At 38.6% G+C, this 22,960-nt stretch overlaps 1 protein-coding gene across 5 annotated transcripts in view; it reads right to left on the reverse strand.

Annotated features, from left to right (window-relative positions):
* Nucleotides 1-22,960, reverse strand: part of LOC126247978 (protein Aster-B-like) — a 224,423-nt gene that overhangs the window by 50,071 nt on the left and 151,392 nt on the right. For 4 of the 5 annotated variants that reach the window (XM_049948546.1, XM_049948544.1, XM_049948545.1 and 1 more), the window contains 2 exons: nucleotides 21,981-22,206; nucleotides 19,854-19,895 (listed from right to left, as the gene is read on the reverse strand). In XM_049948546.1, the coding sequence (XP_049804503.1) occupies nucleotides 19,854-19,895; nucleotides 21,981-22,206 (268 nt within the window). The remainder of the gene's footprint in view (nucleotides 1-19,853; nucleotides 19,896-21,980; nucleotides 22,207-22,960) is intronic. The other variant, XM_049948542.1, reaches the window with a different exon arrangement.

The following is a 22,960-nucleotide window of genomic DNA, read 5'->3' on the forward strand; positions in this document are numbered from 1 at the left end:
TTTCAAAAACAGAACATGAATAAACACACAATACTCCACTTTATCAATGGGCTGTGCCATTTTATTTTGGCACTGTTAGTGGTGTGCTGAGGTACTGTGGCAAGGGGATTTCAATATGTATCAGGACTGCAGACACACATACCTGCAAACAAACAAATAATTAATTATGTACCAATACTTTTTGTGGTTATAATTAAAACTTTACGACTGTGAAGGTATCTGAAAATAGAATGTAACCTAATGTTTCTTGTTGTAAACTTGGCAACAGTAATTGACTTTTTGGATTAGATGCTTTCAGAGCATTTGTTTTTACAGTAGGTGATCAAATCATTCTAGTTAAGACCTGAATAAGTTGTGTAAAGAGTATGATTAATTATTAAAACCATCACTTGGCTGTGCTGCAAATTTTTATGCATATGTATTGTTAAAACACTCTTCTCTATGTCCCTTCTATTGAGCTCAGACATTTCTGTTCATTTTCCAAGACTCAATTTAAAGCAGAACTACACAGACTTCATAAATTAGCTGTCTTTATGCCAGTATCAGCAATATAGCGGGCAATGTGTATGGCTGTAGATAAAAAAAACCATATGGTAGTATCTGAATCTATGGTAATTTTAAGATAATACTTAGCACACAATCTAAGACTCACCTGTATCGAATCCTGCACCTGAAGAATTACTAGCAAAACTGGCTGGCAGCTAGTAATGTTCTCAGATTGATCTCACAATTGCATATTTAATGTTGCCATTAGATGAGCAGATGCAACAGATCCTGGTGTTCAATATGCCTTTTGGCATATACAGTTATAATTACTTGCCTCTTGGAGTCACTAGTACGCCCACTATGTTCCAGTGTTACTTAGAACAGTTAATACAAGATATTCCTAACTGTACAAATTAATTGGACAATGTCACTGTAATATGGATTGCACAGGAGCCACATGTGCAAAGTCTTCAAATGCTGTTTACCCATTTAGAAGGAAACGGGTTGTGATGCCAGCACAAAAAGTCAACCACTGAATACTTACAGGGTGACAATTATTGAACTATATGAAAAAAATGCAAATTAGTTACAAACTGCTGTGTGCACACACTTTATTCAATATGTAAATGTCACTTCAGATATTTGGATTTAGGTCATGACATATTTGATATGCCTGCCATCATTGGCGATGATGTGGCAGAGATGAACAGCAAAATTTGGCATGACCGACCTAAGTGTTGGAACATTGATGCTGTTGATGGCCTCCTGAATGGCTGTTTTCAGCAATGGTTTTGGGGTTATTTCTGTACACCTTGTCTGTAATATAGCCCCACTAAAAGGAGTCGCATGTTTTCAGATCCGTAGAATATGGCGGCGAATCGAGGACCATGCCACTGGCCTCTGGGTACCCCAGAGTCAGAATATGGTATCCAAAGTGCTCCTCCTGGACATCAAACACTCTCCTGCTTCGGTGGGGTGGAGTTCCATCTTGCACGAACCACATCTTGTTGAAATCAGGGTCACTTTGGATAATGTGGATGAAATAATCATCCAAAACCTTCATGTACCATTCAGTAGTCACTGTGCCATCAAGGAATATCGCACGGATTATTCTATGACTGGAAATTGCACACCGCACAGTCAACCGTTGAGATTGAAGAGGTTTCTCGATTGTGAAATGCAGATTCTCAGTCCCCCAAATGTGACGATTTTGCTTACTGATGAACCCATCCAAATGGAAGTGGGCTTCATAGCTAAACCAAACCATATTCGCATCAAAGTCCTGTTCGTCAATTCTGTGGACAACATTGTTGGTGAAACACAACTGCTGTTTCATGGCCCCCTGGGGCTTAATGGCTTATGGGTTTTAATTTTGTACGGAAAGAAATGTGGGTCTTCAACAACAATTTGTCGCAATGTCTCCCGCTTGATTTCTACCTGTTGTGCAGCTCATCTGATCGATTTCCTGGGGTTGGTTTGAAACATAACATGTGTCTTCGTGATGTTTTCAGGCATTTCAACCCATTTTGGATGACTGACATTGTCATCATGAACACAACCCGTTCTCTCAAACTTGCAAATCAAATTCTTGATTGTTAGCGCACTTGGACCGGCTGTCTTCAGCTTGAGCTCAGTTGCAAACTTCCTTTGAGCCGCAGTTGGGCAAATGGCCGACTACAACAAGGTGTGTGCACATGTGCATACTAACTCCCATCATGGCCCACAGCCAACTGTGCAGTCTGAATGTACTAACGCAAACCGTTCAGAAGTTATGATTTTTATTTCATATAGTTCAATAATTGTCACCCTGTATATCACAGGGGCCCCAGCTTTTTGGCAGCGGTCAGGGAAGGATAGATGGTCTGCCATCAGATATAGCATCAGCCACAACATCACAAACAAACCATGACCCAGCTCAAACTTCACAAGGACCTTTGCAGCCAAGTCCATAATTCCATTCCATTGGTACAAAACTGGGACCCACTATGATCCTGTCCACATGTATGTACCATCTGCACCAGTCCCTGGTAGTACCACAGGTACATCTTTGGCCCCCACCACAAGCTACAGGAACTTTCAAGGTTGTTTAGGCAGCTGTGGGTGTCCACAGAGGTCGAGCCTTTCCCAAATCCCAGGCATCTCCTGGCACCTGATATATACCGCAGCAAAGCCTACAGTTCGCTCCACTGTCAGCAAACTAGACAGAACCACCTGCACAAACACCACCTCAAACACTCTAGCAGGATGTAGAGGCGGGATTTCGTATCACACCATTTCAACCTGGAAAGTGGATCAGAGGAAAACTGCCATCAAATAGATGATGTCCTGCAAACAGCACCGCAAGCACGTGGTGCAATTAAGATAGTTACCTACAGTGCTCTATTAATCATGTGGCCACACATTAAGTCAGTTGCTGCTAACCTATAAAGCTGGCATCACTGCAGCTGAGCTGCTACAATCACGTTAACAGATTTTATTATTTTGGTATCAGAGCACAACATCAAAACAAAGTGGGGCTGCATCAAACACATTAACAGACTTTATTATTTTGATATCAAAGCACAAATACTAAACCAAGTTGCTTGGCAATGGGAAAACAGAGATTAGAAGTTCTAATGGTTGGAACATACATACTATTCACCAAAATTGACAGCTGGCCACTACCTATGCCCACATCTACACAAATTAGTGTCTGGAAAATGTTTTGATTTAATGAAGATATTAAGACAGCAGTAGAAAAGTATTTTGTAGACCTTCCACAAGTGCATTTCATAGACTGAATCTACATCATGGAGAACTGGTGACAAAGTTCGTCAATCATAAAGGAAATCACATGAAAAATTAGTGCACTTTTAACTATATAACATAGTATTTCACTGCCAGGCTGAGGATATTTATAAACATGCAACTCTGACAAAGCCCCCATCAAGACAACTTACTGAGGGAGAGCCATTAAAATACAAATCAATTCAAAATTATACTCCTGACTTTTAAAAAAAATCTTAATTTATCATGTATGACATCAGAATAAAACTGATATTTGTAGACAGAGAAATTGACAATTTTCTTAGCACATTACAAATGTTTAATCTGTGCACCTTGTCACCTTTAATACATCAAGCTGCTGATAAACTCTCTGAAAATCTCTTATAGCAAGTCCTAGCCAAACGATAAGAGTGTCAGGGCAGCAATCATAAAAACAAAGGTGTTTTTCATTGCCATGAGACCTTTCCACAAATTTTCAATCACCAACTTTCTCTTCCAAATGCCAAACAATTTTGTCGAGTCCCACCTATAGAGGGAGGAATGACCATTGTAATAAAATAAGAGAAACCAGAGCATGCATGAAAATATTTGGCTGTTCATTTTTCCCACGTGTTTCTCATGAGTGGAATGGTTGAGAAATAGTCTGGAAGTGTGTCTATGAACCATCTGCCAAACAGGCTGAGTGTGAATTGCAGATTAATTGTGTGGACGCTGCTGAAGCTGTCATACATGATAAAAGCAGAATCAAGAAAACAATGAAAATATTAAATGCATTACCTTTTCACATGTGGTTACAAGGTTTGCTAACCCTTCAACTTGGTAGTTTCTGTGCTGGTAGCAGTTTACATGATCAGTTGGTACACGAATGCAGCGTTTTATTCAGATTGCTCTCATGCACGAACTGTGGCAAAATTTCATGAAATTTCCAGAGATTGTGAAGAACAGATCTCGACTGATAGATTTACGCAGAGAGACAAAATACAGTGGTCTTAGCAAACTGTTGCCAATACCAAAACTGAGTTTATCACGTGGTTTCTCTCCGTGTAATTTTTATAAAGACAACCAATACCTTTAAAGAGTAGAAGGCCTTTGAATAGTTCTAGCTTGTAATTTTTCTGTTTTTGGATCTTAGTCCAATATTCTCTGTGCTACGTCCTAATCCAGCTATGTAGTTTTGTTCGTATCATTACCTTAATGATTACAACAGGTACTGATCCAACAAATGGAGTTGTTTTACCTGTCATGGCCAGCCTATCAGATTGTAAACTGCCACTGGTTCCCGAGTAACCAAGGAACCACAACAAGTTTATCATGCTGCTCTCCCTCAGCCTTACAACAGCTTCATGGCATTCTGAAATGATCTCTGATCTCACTGCAAGGACTGACAAGAGGTTTCAGAGCTGCTCGCCTGTCTGAATGAATGTAGATGCCACGATCCTTATAGCACCTGCACAGATTCTCCTCTTCCCATACTCTGATATCGGGTATTTCTGCCTGAAATACCACAGCCAACTTCGCTAGAGGCATTGCCCTCTCTAATGTAGACTGTACTCAATACACCTCACCCCCTGAACCTTCTTCTGGTTCCCATGCATCAGTAAACCGGTCTAATTCTCCCAAATGGTATCAAAGTTCACTCTTCCACTGCTCCCTACTTCTAATTATTACCTTTGAAAATTTATTGCAGAAACCAGAAGTTGTACAGTCAGCCGGTATTTCCCCAATAATTCATATATTTACCAATTCACTATACTGGTGGAGGATTCTGGATTTCCTAATGGTTTTCAGTTATTTCAAGTTTTTTAAAACCAGTATGGCCCTGCCGCTGCCTCCACTATAACCAAAAGGCATAATGGGAACATGTCCAGCATGGTCTCCATCCCAGCCCGTTATGGCTAAGCACGCCAAACTCTGCCCCTTGCCAAGCTCTTTCGCAGCCACCTTTGTTGCACTTTATTCCACCAAAGTGTAACCTCATAAGTTATCATAGGTCTTATTACGGTGGTGTATATCTAGTACATGCTCCTGGATATTAGACCACAATTTTTGCCACAGGACCTTCTAGTGCACATAAGAACACCTTTTGTCTTGGAAAATACATTCTGTATGTGTGGGGTCCACGACAGTTTTGCATCCAGGATTACCCCTAGATACTTCACTGTCCTCCACTGGTAGAGTTTTCTCAAAAACTTGAGATTCCAGTATGTGTTCTTGATAAGCTTCCTCATGAACAGTGTGGCAACAGTTTTCTTGGGACTGACCCTTAGATCATGTGTCCTGCACCAGTTTTGCAAAATGTTCAATGTACATTGTGCCATTACTCTAACTGTACTACAAAATTTGTCAGGTACTATTATGACTAAACCATCTGTGTGTATTTGGCGAAAGTTAACTCTAGTATTTAACTTTTTGACAAGTTCTTTCACCACTAGGTTCCACAGGAGTAGTGACAAAACCCCTCCTTGCAAACACCCTTCAGTACAATAGACCTTTATTACATTTAAAACAAAAAGAACTTCTAATATGGTATACTTTCATGTAATCTTTGAAACAAATTCATACACTGCAATTACTTCTTGTTAGTTCCTAGCAGTCGCTACGAGACACAGCTTGAAATATACACTGAAGAGCCACAGAAATTGGTACACCTGCCTAATATCGTGTAGGGCCCCCCCTGCAAGCACACGGAAGAACTGTAACACGATGTGGCATGGACTTGACTAATGTCTGAAGTAGTGCTGGGGGGAATTGACACCATGAATCCTGCAGGGCTATCCATAAATCCGTAAGAGTAAGAGGGGGTGGAGACCTCTTCTGAACAGCACATTGCAAGGCATCCCAGATATGCTCATGTTCATGTCTGGGAAGTTTGGTGACCAGCAGAAGTGTTTATACTCATAAGAGTGTTCCTGGGTCCCCTCTGTAGCTATTCTGGATGTGTGGGGTATTGCATTGTCCTGCTGGAATTGCCCAAGCCCGTTGGAATGCACAATGGACATGAATGGATGCAGGTAATCAGACAGGGTGCTTACGTACGTGTCACCGGCCAAATTCATATCTAGACATATCAGGAGTCCCATATAGCTCCAACCGTGCACACCCCACAACATACAAGTACACATATGGAAATGAATTTATTTTGTTTGATTATTCATTATGTTTTCTTATAATGGGCTTGAAATGAGCTATTTTCTGGCCTGGATTTTTAAAATGCTCATTTTCCTCTGTGTTCCAGCAAAGACCACCAATATTTTTTCTAGAAGCCCAAATGTTATAACTGAAATAATTCATTAACTAACATATTTTCATAGCAACACTTATTTTAGTTGTCAGCCAATTTAAGCTTTTTTTTTTTATTTTCTGATGGCTTAATTTTCATTTACATTCTTATTTTTATTGTATGTCATTGTTTTTCAGTCTTATGCTGAAAATGAATATATCCCTATCAGTTACAGCAGACAGTCTCCTAGCCAGCCTAATGTGGTGGAAGGTCAAGCCAGATAGGCCAGAATTCTGTAAATTCTCTCTTCTGACACTAGCCATAGCATCCAATTTTATTACAATTTTCAGATTTCTTACATAATAACTGCTAGTTATAAGTGTTTGTTACATACATACTGCACTCTTCAAAAATCATTACAGGAAATATAAAATGATCTGCATCATAACGTATGAATGTACGATTACACACATGAAAAGCAGGGTCAAACAAAAACATGAATCTTACAAGTTTGAGGTTTTAAAAATAAGTCTTCAATAGATGGCTCCCTCTTTAGCCCTCTTCCATGTTGCACTATCCCTCCAATTACGCAAACAGACATTACCAGCTGGCATAGCTTCCTCCTGCTCACTAATGTACTGCAGTGCTGCCTCAATCATCTTTAACTGTTCTGAATGTGGGATGAGATTCCTCCTGCCATCTACATTTGCCACCTCCTCCTGTGTTACTCCCCCCCCCCCCCCCCCCCCGGCCACACACACACACACACACACACACACCTCTCCGTGTCACCATTTCCACAATATCATAGTCAGTTAGATCATCAATTTCGTCACTTGTAATCCATTCTGTGAAGTCACCTGCAGCGACATCCTGACATCCCACCCCAGTACAGTTTTGAGCAACAAAACAATATCATCATTCCCCTCAATGACCCCTGTTTCACACGTGGATTCAAAGTCAAAATGTCCACTTTATGATCTAACAGATTTTCCAAGAATTTTTAATGATACATGCAGAATCTCTTCCCACACTTCGATCACACACCTTAAGAAATCTAGGATCCTTTTCAGAATAGTTACAAGTCTGCATTATTATGACTCACTAGTACCAATGAACTAAGGAGACAGCGGCAATACTACTAATTTAGCATTTCAAGGATGTCCTGGTCCACTGGGTAACAAAGAGCAGCCACATTGGGCGGTGAAAATAATGCTCTGATATCTCCATCCATGACGCCATCAGTGGCAGGGTGTGAGGACGCATTATGAAGCAGCTGCAGAGCTTCCCTCAGTAATTTTTTGTCTTTCATATATTTCTCTACAGCTCGCACAAATTTGTTTTGGAACCAGGTTTTAAAGATTTTTTAATTCAACCATGATTTCTTTTGATGAGTGTAATGTAGGGACTGTGATACCGAATTTGTCAGGTAGGGCTACGTTACTGCAAGCCAATATGGTAACTTGCTCCTTACTTTTCTTATATCCAGATACTGCAATTTTCTTTTTTGCAACAAGTATTTTTGTAAGGAGAATCCTGCAATTTAAACCACACACATCACAATTCTACAACTGTTCACAGGAAATTCTCTTCTCTCCTTTGAAGACAGTCATTAAAGGATGGCCAAAGCCTCAGAGGATGAATCCTCTCCACTAATGGTAATCTGATGAATACCAAATCTTTTCTTGCACTGATCTGGCCATCCACCACTGGCAGTAAATTCTGAATCTTGTCCTTCTACTTGTCACTGGTATTGCAATGTTTTTTTCTGCAATATCAGCCCAGTAATGGGCAAACTTTTCCCTCTTCAATGCTCATGCCACAAAAATAAAACTTTCTCAACTTCTTTAATTTACCTTTCAACACTTTCTTCCTAATTTTTATTACATTTCCAATAGCTTTGGAAGCACATCGCTTTTCAGTTTTTGCTTGATTTTTCTTCCATTCATCAACAGTACTTTTTCCTATCCCTGACTCCAAAGGAATAGTTTTGGCTGCTACCATAGAATCCAGTCACATTACAGCAGGTAGTTTGTGATTACTGAACTGTCAGTTTAATAAGGCACGGCTACAAAATACTGACACAAATTCTTTACAGACGAATGGAAAAACTGGTAGAAGCCGACCTCGGGGAAGATCAGTTTGGATTCCATAGAAATGTTGGAACAATTCCATAGAAATAATGGAACACATGAAGCAATACTGACCCTATGGCTTAAGGCTATTTACAATTTGTACAGAACCCATGAAAGGGAAGCAGTGGTTAGGAAGGGAGTGAGACATAGTTGTAGCCTATCCCCAATGTTATTCAATCTATACACTGAGCAAGCAGTAAAAGAAACAAAAGAAAAATTTGGAATAGGAATTAAAATCCATGGAGAATAAATAAAAACTTTGAGGTTTGCCGATGACATTGTAATTCTGTCAGAGACAGAAAAGGACCTGGAAGAATAGTTGAATAGAATGGACAGTGTCTTGAAAGGAGGCTATGAGATGAACATCAACAAAAGGAAAATGAGGATAATGGAACATAGTCTAATTAAATCAAGTGATGCTGAGGGAATTAGATTAGGAAATGAGACACTTAAAGTCGTAGATGAGTTTTGGTATTTGGGGAGCAAAATAATTGATGATTGTCAAAGCAGGGAGGATATAAAATGTAGACTGGCAATGCCGAGAAAAGTGTTTCTGAAGAAGAGAAATTTGTTAGCATCGAGTATAGATTTAAGTGTCAGGAAGCCTTTTCTAAAAGTATCTGTATGGAGTGTAGCCAGGTATGGATGAGAAATGTGGAAGATAAATAGTTTAGACAAGAAGAGATTACAAGCTTTTGAAATGCGGTGCTACAAAAGAATGCTGAAGATTAGATGGGTAGATCATGTAGCGAATGCGGAGGTACTGAATAGAATTGGGGGAGGAGAGGAATTTGCTACACAACTTGTGTAGAAGAAGGGATTGGTTGGTAGGACATGTTCTGAGGCATCAAGGGATCACCAATTTAGTATTAGGAGGGCAGTGTGGAGGGTAGAAATCATAGTGTGAGACCAAGAGATGAATACACTAAGCAGATTCAGAAGGCTGTAGGGTGCAGTAGTTACTTGGAAATGAAGAAGCTTGCACACGATAGAGTAGCACGGAGAGCTTCATCACACCAGTCTCTGGACTGAAGACCGTAACAACAAAAACAGTTTTCAATTCACAGTCACTACTAGTTTTTTTTCCATTCATAGTTAATTTTGGACTCTTTGATTAAAACACAAAGAACCACACAAAACAGCAGATTAACAACACACACACACACACTCACTTTGGGTATCCCATACGCAACTGAGGAAACAAAAAACACAGGGCTGCCAGTACAGCTGCTCTCTATGCATGTTCAATGTTGTTTGTGAACATTGGTAGAGGGCTTCTATGTATTGTTTGTTGGAGAGTGGTTCCGGTAATTTATTCAGTATTAACAAAACAGCATGTACCTCATAACTGTGACTCCAGATGTGCTGGAAACACAAAAGACACACAAAACATTTTGAAATGCCACACAGCATTGTAGCCAGCACTTGATTCCTTAAGCTTTGGAAAAATATAGCATGTACAATAAATTAATTCTTATTTTATCATGGAGAAGTATTATTATGACTTTAATAAGTAGGTCTGATAGTCATGAGTCAGACAGTTTAAAGTCTACTGTATATTATATTTACTGGCATCACATATATAACATATGGTGTCATTGCTAAAAAAAATCTTTTACTTAGAACCTTTCGAACATTACCAATTAAACGACAAATAACTCTGCATCCAAACAGCGTTGAAAGTTACTTGAAAGAAAGCATTCTCATTACTTCAAATTTCTATTTGTGAGATGACAGCAGCACTAAGGTTGTGTTCACAGTGGCACCAACAATAGTCGGCAGAGGTCACCCAATAACATCGGCCAACAGTTTGGTCACAGTGCATCCGATCCCCTTCGTCAGTTTTTGGTGAGGTCAGGGAAGTTGGATTAGGTTAGACTCTATTCTATGTATGAAGTACATTAGAATCTAACCTCCTAGGTCAGGATGGATACCATGATGTTTCAGTGCTTGGAGACAACTGCTGCACTGTGGTTTCTGCACTTAAAAAGATGCTGAATGCATTTGAATGAGCTATGCCTGTCTCGAAAAGAATGTTGTGATTACTGTACACTTTTTCCTAAGTTACTGTAATAACCAGACGAGCTTTACAAACATACTGAGATGAGGGGAGGAAAAAAGCAAGATTACAAACCCTGTTCTGCTGTATTTATTTGAAGTTGTGCAGACACACATCAATTAACCTCCAATGACTGTCATCCAGCATACATGTGAAAGACAAGCATAAACTTTAGAACAATATATTTGGAACACCTGAAGCACTGGAAAGTGGAAACCCATACACCATATCTGCAAACCAATTCGCATAACAGAATCACCATCCCACTGGCAGTAAGCAGTAATAATAATTAGTAGACAGTCGACACAAACCTACGACATCCCAAAAAAGATCTATTGCAGTAACTATAAAAGTAAGAAACACCGTTCTTGTCACTTATTGTCATCTGAAATCTGTACGTTTGGACGATGAGATCGGCTACATCGTGACCACACCTGCAGTGGTAAACCGTTTTGAAAATATCAGCTGCCCCTGGCTGATGTTGGTCATCAACAGACTCCACTGATATCGGTGCCACTGCGACTGTAACCTGAGAGAAGATGTCCCACTTATCTTGACCACCAAAGTCACTTTTTTCTTCAGAAGTACACTGAAAAATTAATCCAGAAAATGTTGTTCAGCTACCATATTGCAAAGGCAGACTTGTCTGTATCTGTAGCCGTAAAAGTAGGCAAGCTAGTCACTGTTTACTTTATCTCTGACTGAGGTACTTCATGTTTTTCAAAAGCTTGCAAGTTTCTTCATTACAAATTCCTTCTTGCCAAAATAGTGACAGTCTTTGAACTGTTTCAACTCGGAATACAGGTAACAGCTTTATCCAACACCCTTACATTTAAAAACTTTAACACAGCAAATTGTTCCAAAAATTGTGCATTTTGGAGAGATCTTTAATTCCGTGCATCAATTAAACTGCAAATTTTCGTAAGATTGTATATACGGAAACCACCAAATATGGCACTTCAGCTTCAAAATCAAGTAATTGACATGCAGTTGCTTGGCTTCCTTCTATCTACCACTCACAAGACAGAACGTGATGTCACATAATTGTGTATCTTGCAGGTGGACAGAGCCTGATCTGTAGTGTAGTCCGACTGACTGAAAGAAGCAAACATGAAAGGCCGTGTCTGCAAAACTCAAGTGCTGTGTCTGGTAGTATTTGTATTTGCATACTGTGAAAATATCCAGTTTAATTAAAAAAACTGCACTTAAGATCTCTCTAAAGTGCGATGTTTTTCCTATGACTTGTTGTGCAAAAGGATCTGGAAAATTGACTTTGGCAGATAAAGCTCTTACAGGCTGTGCCACATGCAGCAGTTTGTTAAAAAGGAAATGAATGCTTATTTTAAGACTATATGGGTAACCTCAGACTTGAGACATAAACTCAAGATCCAGTTTCAATAGTAAATAACTATCAATGGCCAATATCAGTAAACTTCTGCCTTCACATTTGTAAGACTTTTTACTTAGGAATTGAGAAAATGCCAAATTTTGCAATATTTCACAAAAACTTCCTATTTCATATTAAGTTGGTAGAACCAAAAATTTCACACTATCTCTCATGTTATTGTTTATGAGAAATCTTCCTTTCTAGTAATAGAATACGTTCTTGGATAAAGAAAAATTTGTGTTAGGAGACAGTAACACTAGACTTTTTGAAAGTTTCCTGTCCTAAAATCTGAATATTTATGTAAAAACATTTTTGGTTAGTACTATTTCCTTAATTATAAAATTTAGAGAAAAGTACAAGATGTTCCTGACGTGCACTATGTGAGTCTAAGTATCCGGACACCACTAAAAACTATATGGTTTTCATATTAGGTGCATTGTGCTGCCACCTACAGCCAGGTACTACATATCAGTGACCTCAGTAGTCATTAGACATTGTAAGAGAGCAGAATGGGCGCTCCACAGAACTCACTGATTGAACGTGGTCACGTGATTGGGTGACACTTGTATCATACGTCTGTATGCGAGATTTCCACACTCCTAAACATTCCTAGGTCCACTGTTTCCGATGTGATAGTGAAGTGGAAACATGAAGACACACGTACAGCACAAAAGCGTACAGGCCAACCTTGTCTGCTGGCTGACAGAGACCGCTGACAGTTGAAGAGGGTCGTAATGCGTAATAGGCAGGTGAGGAAACTTGGATTTCATCGTCAAGTGGCTGCTCATAAGATACACATCACGCTGTTAAATGCCAAACGATGCCTCACTTGGTGTAAGGAGCTTAAACATTGGACAATTGAACTGTGTAAAACCGTTGTGTGGAGTGAAGAATCACGGTACACAAACTGGCAATCCGATGGCAGGGTGTGGATATGGTGAATGCCCGCGAAAGTCATCTGCCGATGTATGTAGTGCCAACAGTAAAATTTGGATGCTGTGGTGTTATGGTGTGGTCATGTTTTTCATGGGGGGGGGGGGGGGGGGGGTTGCACCCCTTGTTGTTTTGTGTGGCACTATCACAGCACAGGCCTACACTGATGTTTTAAGCACCTTCTTGCTTCCCACTGTTGAAACGCAATTCGGGGATGTCGGTTGCAGCTTTCACCACAATTGAGCACCTGTTCATAATGCATGGCCTGTGGAGGAGTGGTTACACAACAATAACATCCCTGTATTGGACTAGCCTGCATAGAGTCCTGACCTGAATCCTATACAATATCTTGGGGATGGTTTGGAACGCCGACTCCGTGACAGGCCTCACCAATCGAAATCGATAGCTCTCCTCAGTGCAGCATTCTGTGAAGGATGGGCTGCCATTTCCCAAGAAACCTCCCAGCACCTAACTGAATGTATGTCTGCAAGAGTGGAAGCTGTCATCAAGGCTAAGGGTTGCCCAACACCATATTCAATTCCAGCATTACCGATGGAGGGCATCACAAACTTTAAGTCTTTTCAGCCAGGTGTCTGGATACTTTTGATCACATAGTGTAGTATAGAAACAGGCACTCAAAAGAGGTAGGTCACTCCAAAAACAAATCATTATTAGTGGTGTCAGATATTCCAGTGCATTCGATTTTTGTGAGTCTTCAATTATGCATACATCCTTAAAGAAAATGTTTCTATACAGAATATTTCTACTGTTATCATCGGCCATATGTGAACTGTACTCTGAACAATAAGATTTAGGAAATTACAGGATGGTATGTATATCAAGTGTGCAAAATAAAGGAGAAAAAGAAACTTTATTGTGGGACCTGCAGCATATATTATGTACAGTGGGACGTAACGCAAAGAATTGCAGGACAGTGTGCTGCTTGATATTTTATTTTAGTATATAAGCTTATTTTTGCTTTATTGCCTTCATCAGTAAAAGTCCTGACATTGTAGATTGACATATGTGAACTTTGAGTGAACCATTATTGCTGTCTGTAGTTGTTAGATGTCATTTTTTTAAAGTTGTTACATAACTTGCTGTTCTATATATATATTATAATACTTTTTTCCCCATCTGACAGTTGCAGAAATTGTTTCGATGGCTAGTTGTTCTGAGTAAACAACTAGTTTCAAACTTGAATTTCTACAACTGTCAGACAATGGGGGCAAAAAACACGTGCAACAGCAAATTATGTAACAACTTTAAAATTTTGCTGGAAAAAAAAAAACCACTCAAAGTTGACATACATCCATTTACGGGGTCAGGATACGTAATGATGAAGGCAATACAGCCGAAATAAGCTTATATACTAAAATAAAATATCAAGCGACATACTGTCTTCCAGTTCTCTGCCATAAGAAAAGATACAGTAACACCTATATCGAGAGTGGTATCAGAGCGAGTGAAGTTATTTCACCTTGTTATATTTCACAGCACTGTGTCGAAATGCGTTGAAAAACAGTTTGAATTCAGTCCAAGCTAACTGCTGTCACATTCACACAATTTACCATAATATCTAAGACTGGGGCCATGACCGTCTTCCACTTAAGTATTCTAGGATTTTTTAGTCACCTTCATCAGCCCCTGTTGCAATTATGACACCACATATCATTTCTCTACGACTACAACAACGGCTGCAAGAAACTGGTACGTTCGCAACCAGGAGTGCTTACTGTGGTGGTAAGACAGACACACACACACCACACACTCACCTTTTAAGATGTCATCTACGTCACACAAAAGATAACCTGACAACAAATACTCAAAACATTGCCCGTGCCGTGGACTTGGGCAGAGCACACGGGTTGAAGCCCACTGTTTCTGCTGCATGTGTGTAGGGAGTGATCTAATCTTCAAATTTAATTTACATCCAAATTATACATTTATGGACATGCATTCCTTATCAAAACTTCATCTGCTAAAACCCTTTACAACCTTCAGAAGCCCGTAATATAAATTGTAAAATACACTGTGTATAATTTGTCCTTTTTACTCACTGTTGCTCCACAGACTGGGAGAAACAGAAAATTCTGATTCTTTTGTGTTGATTGCGAACGTGTGCACCTGATTGAGCAAGTATGTGCCTATAGTTTACTGAGAGCACTAATCTTATGTCATATAATCTGTAGCCATTTTGTCTGAACAAAGCAGTTGGACAGTTTCTTTTGCTGTCATGATCATCCTTGTTTGACATGCTTTTAGCTTTTTGTGTCAGAGTTCTGACATACAACGCTAAAAACTTATTAGACAATGACTCTCTCAGTGCTGAACTAAACTATCTAGCATCTGTTCAGACAAGAGAACTACTGGGCACAGATCATTAGAACAGCACACTCTCAAATGCAAATTCACAGCACACTCTCAAATGCAAATTCACATCCAATCAATCGGCATAAAACAATTATCATATGACATTAATAGTCTTAACTGGAATATCATTGAGAAAAATAGACTGACTATTAACAGCCAATGCATTAAAACTGGTTTTTTCTGTCCAAAGAAATCGAAGAGATAATGTGTCCTGTGAAGGCAGTAATGGTCTCAAGCGAGAGTCCTATCTACTTACAATATTCTGTGTGAATGTGACTGTACCGATGTGGGACTGAATATAAACTGTTTTCCAACACTTTATTGAACACCAGCAGCACATCTGGTACAGAAATCTATAAAAATCACCAGCGACTAAAGAAAGCTTTACGTAAATATTGTCTGTTTGAACAGGCACAAATTCTAGCCCATACTTCAAATTATTGAGATTTAATTATTATGAGGCCATGTAAGTCAGAAGTGGGTTACAAACTTTTCAGAGATACTGGCTACCAACCCATCAAAACACAGAAGTGTGCAATTTGTACAGAGACCACAGAGAAGAATGCATCACATTTTACATTGCAGATGACATATCATTGTAGGCACGGATGTAATATTTGTTCATTTGCTTATAATATATTTTATATGATTAAGTAGGCAGTCACAGGTTTCTCTAATTACAGTGTAAATTACTTCCCGAGTAAGATACAATTTTACAAAAGTGTACTAGAATTTGTCCCAAGTATTATATTTGCAGACATAACTTTTTTAAATGCCCATTTATGATAACTAAAGAACTCAAATTATGTGCTATGAATATGGACAGTTTTATATGCTAGTGCAAGTACTGGATAATCTGAACAGTACTTGAGAAACCTGACTACGAATTAACTACAGCCACTTATCGTGAATCACCAACTACAGGGAATCTAATATTATAAATAGTTCACCATCAATTATCCTATCCCATGTATCAAATTTTCTGTCTCTGTATGAATGGACAGATAAGGACACTGAAGTGTAATGCACCGTACAGGGGGAGAGGGTTAGGAGTGAACAGCAACATTATTAGCACCCATACACAAGTTATGAATTATTAGTGCTGTAAAAATGCATTAAAATCAACAAAATATGTATTCAAAACATTAGTAGAAACCAAGTAAGCCCCTGCCCTCTCGCCAGTAAATAAAAAGCTTTCTGTGCACCATGTTCTAAATGGGGGAAACGTACCACAAACATTGTAAAATTGTGAGTACTGTCACCAGAGGCAAAAGCCAGGGTTTATATGACAGTCTCCCACGCAGAAGTGATTCTGTGAATGGAGTAAGGTATGCCACAGCCATGCTGCTAGTTACACTGGCCTCTGACTAATACCTATCATTGCCACCCATTCGATGTGTACGCACAGAATAGGTCAGCATTCAAGTATTCTGTAGGCTAGACGTAATGATATTTTTGTCACATCTGTAGCCAGATCATACAATCATCTACACAAAATTACCATACTGAATTAATAAACTAGAAGACTCTTTTACTTCTGAGAAAGAGTTTTGTACCCAAATATGTGCTTCAAAAACCGTCATCCCAGTGTTGCTGTTCTGGCAAGATTAGACGGTTGGCCAAAAGGCCACAAAGACGGGGTTCCCATTTTGAGCGATTTGGGTGCACCCCATATTTACAACTAGGTGTCTGTTTTTAGCCTTCACATCGGAAAATGTGAACACCATATTTCCAGTTCTAGGCATTTTATCCAACATTTGAAGTCTCTGCGTTTCGATCCCTCAAATTTGCTTGTGAGCTTTGATGTATGTCTCTCTTTTTACCTAGGCTTCTCTTCAAGGGCCCTTGCTGTTAATAAGGAAAAACTGGACACAGAAATGATGAAATTTGTCATCACATGCTGACATTGACTTACTTTTTATGAGATGACAATCATTTTGAACAAGCTAATGGAGTGGTTCTGGGTAATCCTTTACCCACCATAGTTACCAATTTAGTTACAGAAGATTTTGAATACAAAAACTGAGTGTGGCAGTTTTTAAAATCTACCTGCTTTTAGAGATACATTGATGGTACATTTACAGTGTGGTCACAGTCTGAACCATTTCCAGGATTGTTCTAATTGCCTTCAACTCAGTATTAAGTTCATAATGAAGTGTAAAAAGGGATGGAAAGCTTCTGTTTCTGGATGTACTGGTCTACAGAAGGAACAATGGGCCTCTGGGATACAGTGTTTCTAAAATACCAATGCATAAGGACTGGTATCTACATGCAATTAGTTGTGATCCACCATAGCAATGCACAGGGCTCCTGCGAATGTCAACAAGGAAGGCTTACGTCATCTCAGACGCAGAAAGAATGACACAGCAGCTACAATACCTAAAGCTTGTGTTCAAGTAGAATGGTTACATGGAGCCAGTAGAAGATGCAGTCATACTGGTTCCTTTATTGCCATATGAAGATCAGAGCGAACCTTGGCTCGGTAAATGCTGATCAATGATTGAGGAAGTCTGATGTCTACAAGATCTCTTGCCATCGTGGAAACACACACACTGACCTTACAATTTGCACCATTCACAATATACGTGTGGAGCACCATTGTCACATGTTTACAAAAACCTGAGAAATCTGTGATGGCAGAGGACTGTCTAACCAAGGGACAAAGAATGATTACAATGAGACACATATAGATGCCCCTGCATCTTGCAATTGGGATCTGTGTTTTTAAAGGAATCAGTTGAAATTAAATTGGAGGACAAAACTGCAAATAGCGACAAGGGCTACCCTTTAGGTAAAATGTGGAATCCTGTTTTAACTCACATTAAAAAACAATGGTCTTGGACTCAGCCTGCAGGATATATTGACAGAGGTGCTCAAAGGACAGTCATCATTCCTGCTAGGTTTTATCATCGGGTGCATTACTTCCACTTGCGTTAGGTGGCAGCAGTGACAATTTCTGGCGCACCCACTGTTCGTTTTCTACGGTGTATAAAAGGGCCACTGTTGATGGTATGAATTAATTTCATTGTGATTAGCAAATAGCATTCTCTCTTGAGTATGGTAGACATATGGACCACTGAAATTTTGTGTGTAAATGATTATATGTTCTGGCTGCAGAGCCAACCAAAATATCATTAGTTAATATGATGGGAAAATCTATGTTGTCGCTAACTTATGTACTTGGATTCCCATATATCTCTGTGACTAGCAGAATGAGATCCTCCCATGCCTTTGGGAACAAGGAAGGGTATCTTAGATGTTGGGTGGCTGGCTGGCTGGGGGAAAGGGACCAAACAGTGAAGTCATTGGTCCCAGTGGATTATGGAAGGAAGTCGGCTGTGCCCTTTCAAAGGAACCATCCTGGAATTTGCCTGAAGCAATTTAGGGAAATCACGGAAAACCTAAATCAGGATTGCCGGATGCGGGTTTGAATCATCGTCCTCCCGAATGCAATTCCAGTGTGCTAACCACTGCGCCACATCACTTGGTCTTTGATGTTCTGAACAATGTTTTCGTTGGTGCAAAAGCCACTGCTTAGACTCCAGTGGTGTTCACAACCTCAAAAATTACAATGCTTACTTAAAATCACACAGATTTCAAGTTAACAAATGCAATTTTGAAAGCTGTATTTTTTGTGCACTAACATCTTCAAAAACAACATGGATCTCATAAATTAGAGTGGAGACATGCCCCAACTTTGTGTTAAATCTCTCTGTCCATCTGAAAATTTTAACTCAATGTGATGCTGCTTGGCTTGGAGCCCAAATGTCCATGCTGCTTATAGATGACTTGTGTAACTACTTTGTGCGTGTATAAATGTAACCTCAGCTAGGACATTAACTTACTTTCTTTCTTAAACACCCATTTGTCTGCTCAGTGTGCTGTTTATGTTAAGGTTTGTGTCCTCCTCATGTTTCAGACAGCACTGAAGTTACTCTCTGATGCAAGAGAGATTCGACTGCTGTGCCCACTGGTGAGCATTCCACTACATGCAAAGTTCACATTATCTCAAAGTCTGGGGTTAAATATTCACACTGTTATCATACAGGCTCTTTTGAAGCCTACTGTGAATTCAGTACTAAACTAAACTTAAAGGTAACTGGAGAATGCTATAAATGGGAAACATGCTATTTTCCTTAGTTATCATTTACATTCTGTTAATTTGAAAAAATATTTCACTTTTTCATGGAACTACATTAACTGTATCACTCACAATGAATATCAAGGGATGGACAAAAATTCACAAAACTTGTTATGTTGTGAATAACACAGCAACTGCAATTTTTAACCAGCTATCCATGTGGTAATGTAACATTGGCATTGATTGTAACAGTTACTATCACATGACATCCATTTACAACTATCAAAGACAGTAATATTAGTAGAGTTTATCACAAAATGAAATAGCTTCCACCACATGCAATTGTCCATTATTATTCCAACAGGTGTCACTCTACATAAAATTTAAAACTATGAATTTCTCCATGAACTTACACATTTGGAAGCTGACACCACATGTTGTCTTAGGTAACTTTCCTAAAAGGGCAAGCAAACTGTATGAGCAACTCAGTGTGTCACAAGACTAAAGATTAAAGTCAGTCTCTCTCTCTCTCTCTCTCTCTCTCTCTCTAAATCTCACACACACACACACACACACACACACACACACACACACACACACACACACACACACACACACACACACACACACCAAATTAATTTTGAGGCTAATTAGATTTTTAATTGCAAGTAGCAACTATGATTACCATCATCGAAAGATTACAGTGCCTCAGAATGTAGTGAAATTGAGATATATATCTTAATCTCACATCAAAGGAGGAGAGGTCCCCCGTGGTCTCATCAGCTTTTTGAAACCACCTATTTGGTGGTGTAGGTTAGGGTCCAAGGCATCACGCCCTAAAGCCATTCATCCTGGGCCACTGTTTATGAGATATCAACAGAAAAAAGTTGGTAGCATACTAGACTGATATGCTAGGTGATGGATTTGAATCCTGTCTACTTTTTAGAGTTTCATTTTTATCAAAATGACTTCCATCATTATATCCATTCAGTTAATTGGTTCAAATGTACTTTTTTTGTGTTAATTTCTAAACCAATTTTGCTCTAATTATGTCTCCCTCTCTTTTTTTTCATTTGGAATCTTTGTTAAACTAGTCTTAATTATTTTTATTTATGTATTGTAAAATTTAAGTGTTTAAAAATACTGATTCAGCAGTTAAAGAACAAAAGGCAAAATAATTTAATAGTAATTATACTGATAGTGCATCAGTCACAAAAATTAATTTTTTGTTGAGAGACATACAGTTTTTGGATGTTAACCATCAAACAAACATTTGAAAGATGAAATGGTGTTGCACCATGGACAAAATATAAATGCTATGTTTCTATATTTACATTGTTTCTTCGTCAAATTTGAAGGGGAGTTCACGACATTACTGTCCTGAAATAAGATCTTTCCATTACCCAATTTCGATCCATAGCAGGAATACCTCATTATGTTACCATATGCTGGTGCAAACATAATCCAATTTACAACTGAATGGATGTTGATTACATCTTCACATTCAGCAATTTTGCATTTACCTTGAAGTAATTCAGGTGCACTCTGAATTATTTTTATCTTATATTTCACCTGATGATAAAGTTCTTCACATGGCTGACACAGGTGAGTACATTTAGGAGGAAACACATATTGTGCTGTCCAAAGAACCATTCCATGAATCAATAAGTAACAAAAAAATCATTTTCTCTGATTTCCAGTTTCATTACAGATTGCAAATATTGTATGTACAATTCTTTCCCTAATTTTCCTGACTTTAAGCAAATGCTTTATTATCATTGGTAATCTTAAAATTTTTATGGTCATAACAAGACACATTTAAGTTTTAACTGGAATAAGGGATTATTATGAAAAAATCAAGCAAAATGAGGAATAGTGCAATAACATGGATGAAAATATTAAATGATTAAAACAGAAGAAATTAACTCAAAGCTAATAAATAAATATAATTAAAACCAGATGGACAGAGATTCCAAATGAAGAAAGAATGATAGGAAGACAAAATGAGAGGAAATAAAAATGTTAATACAGTGGACAAAAATGGTGCGGCAAAGCACCAGGGGGGGGGGGGGGGGGGGAATGCATCTGAACCAATTAATTGAATAAAAATAGCAATGGAAGTCATTTTGACAAAAATTTAAAATAGAAATCTAAAAAGCATCTGACAGGATTCAGACTCATCACCTTCATCATATCAGTTTTGTACACCAACCATCACACTATGCCATCACTTAAAATGAATGTATAATTTATAACACTCTAGACTGTTATGCCAAATTCTTTTCTATCAATTACTCATAAACAAGGGACCACCAGGGTTAATGGCTTCACAGTGATGCCTGCGACCTTACCCTTCACCACCATATAGGTGGTTTCAAAAAGTTGATCTCGCCACAGGGGACCTCTCCCTGTCAGTGACAAATTATATTAATGTAACATAATATAACAACAGATCTTCTAGAACATTGCATATGGAGAACATTAGGATATCTCCCTTCCTGCTTTCCTACAAGCTATATACTTTATAAGGATTACTGTACCTGCTGTCTTTTCCACATCAGACTCTGTAGTATCACTCATGTCTGTTGGTAAATCTGCAGATGCCAATGTGCTAGCTGATTTGTCTGGCATAATGCCATGCTGGCCAGGAGAACTTCCAGGTGTATTAATTTGATTCATTCGTGCTATTTCTGGGTCAATGTTTTCCTGTTGATCCTCTTCCATAAGAAGACTGTCAACTGGTTGCTCAATAACTCCGTAACATTCCTTGTGGAAGAAGAAGAGAATACAGTCAGCATATCTTCAAAGTAAATTTTCTATTACAAGTAACCATTACAACATAATGCATGAAACACGAAAAATATAGTTCCCTTTCGTACACACAAAACTCAATCTTTGTATTTTTAAATAAGATGTGTAAACACTGTTATAAAATGGATAGAGTAATTAGTCTGTCACACAAATAACTGAAGTTTTTTAATACAATTAGAGGAAGTGCACAAAGGATATAACAATGGTTTTCATAACGAAGAATTATTAGCATCTCATCTTTCATACAATGTTACTTTTTTTATTTTTCACCTAGGGTGAAGAATAAAAAAAAGAGATATTTAGTCACAACAGTTTATCTTCTCCTCCTACAAATTTTTATTTTATGGTTAGGGATCAGAAGTGCAACAGAAAAGTTAACAACCTCCAAAAAATTTAGTTCAGCAAACAACATCAACTCAAACGAAAATTCATTCAGATAGTTGTGGATGCTGTTACTTTGCTTAATAACAATAAATTCATTGCATGAAATCTATATGGGGAAAAAAAAAAAAAAAAAAAAAAAGGGATTAAGAATGAGTATTCGCAACATTAAAATCTTAAAACTGTCTAATGACACATTAAGAATTGCATTTTTTGTGCCTTGGTTTCCTGCACTTATTGGATTTCTATCAAACTTGAGATCTACATGAGTTACCTCTTTCACCACATGTGCTCCTCCTGCTCCTTTCTTCTTTAGCCCCACAACAAG

Source organism: Schistocerca nitens, chromosome 3 (genome assembly GCF_023898315.1).
Source record: "Schistocerca nitens isolate TAMUIC-IGC-003100 chromosome 3, iqSchNite1.1, whole genome shotgun sequence".
Taxonomy (NCBI): Eukaryota; Metazoa; Arthropoda; class Insecta; order Orthoptera; family Acrididae; genus Schistocerca; species Schistocerca nitens.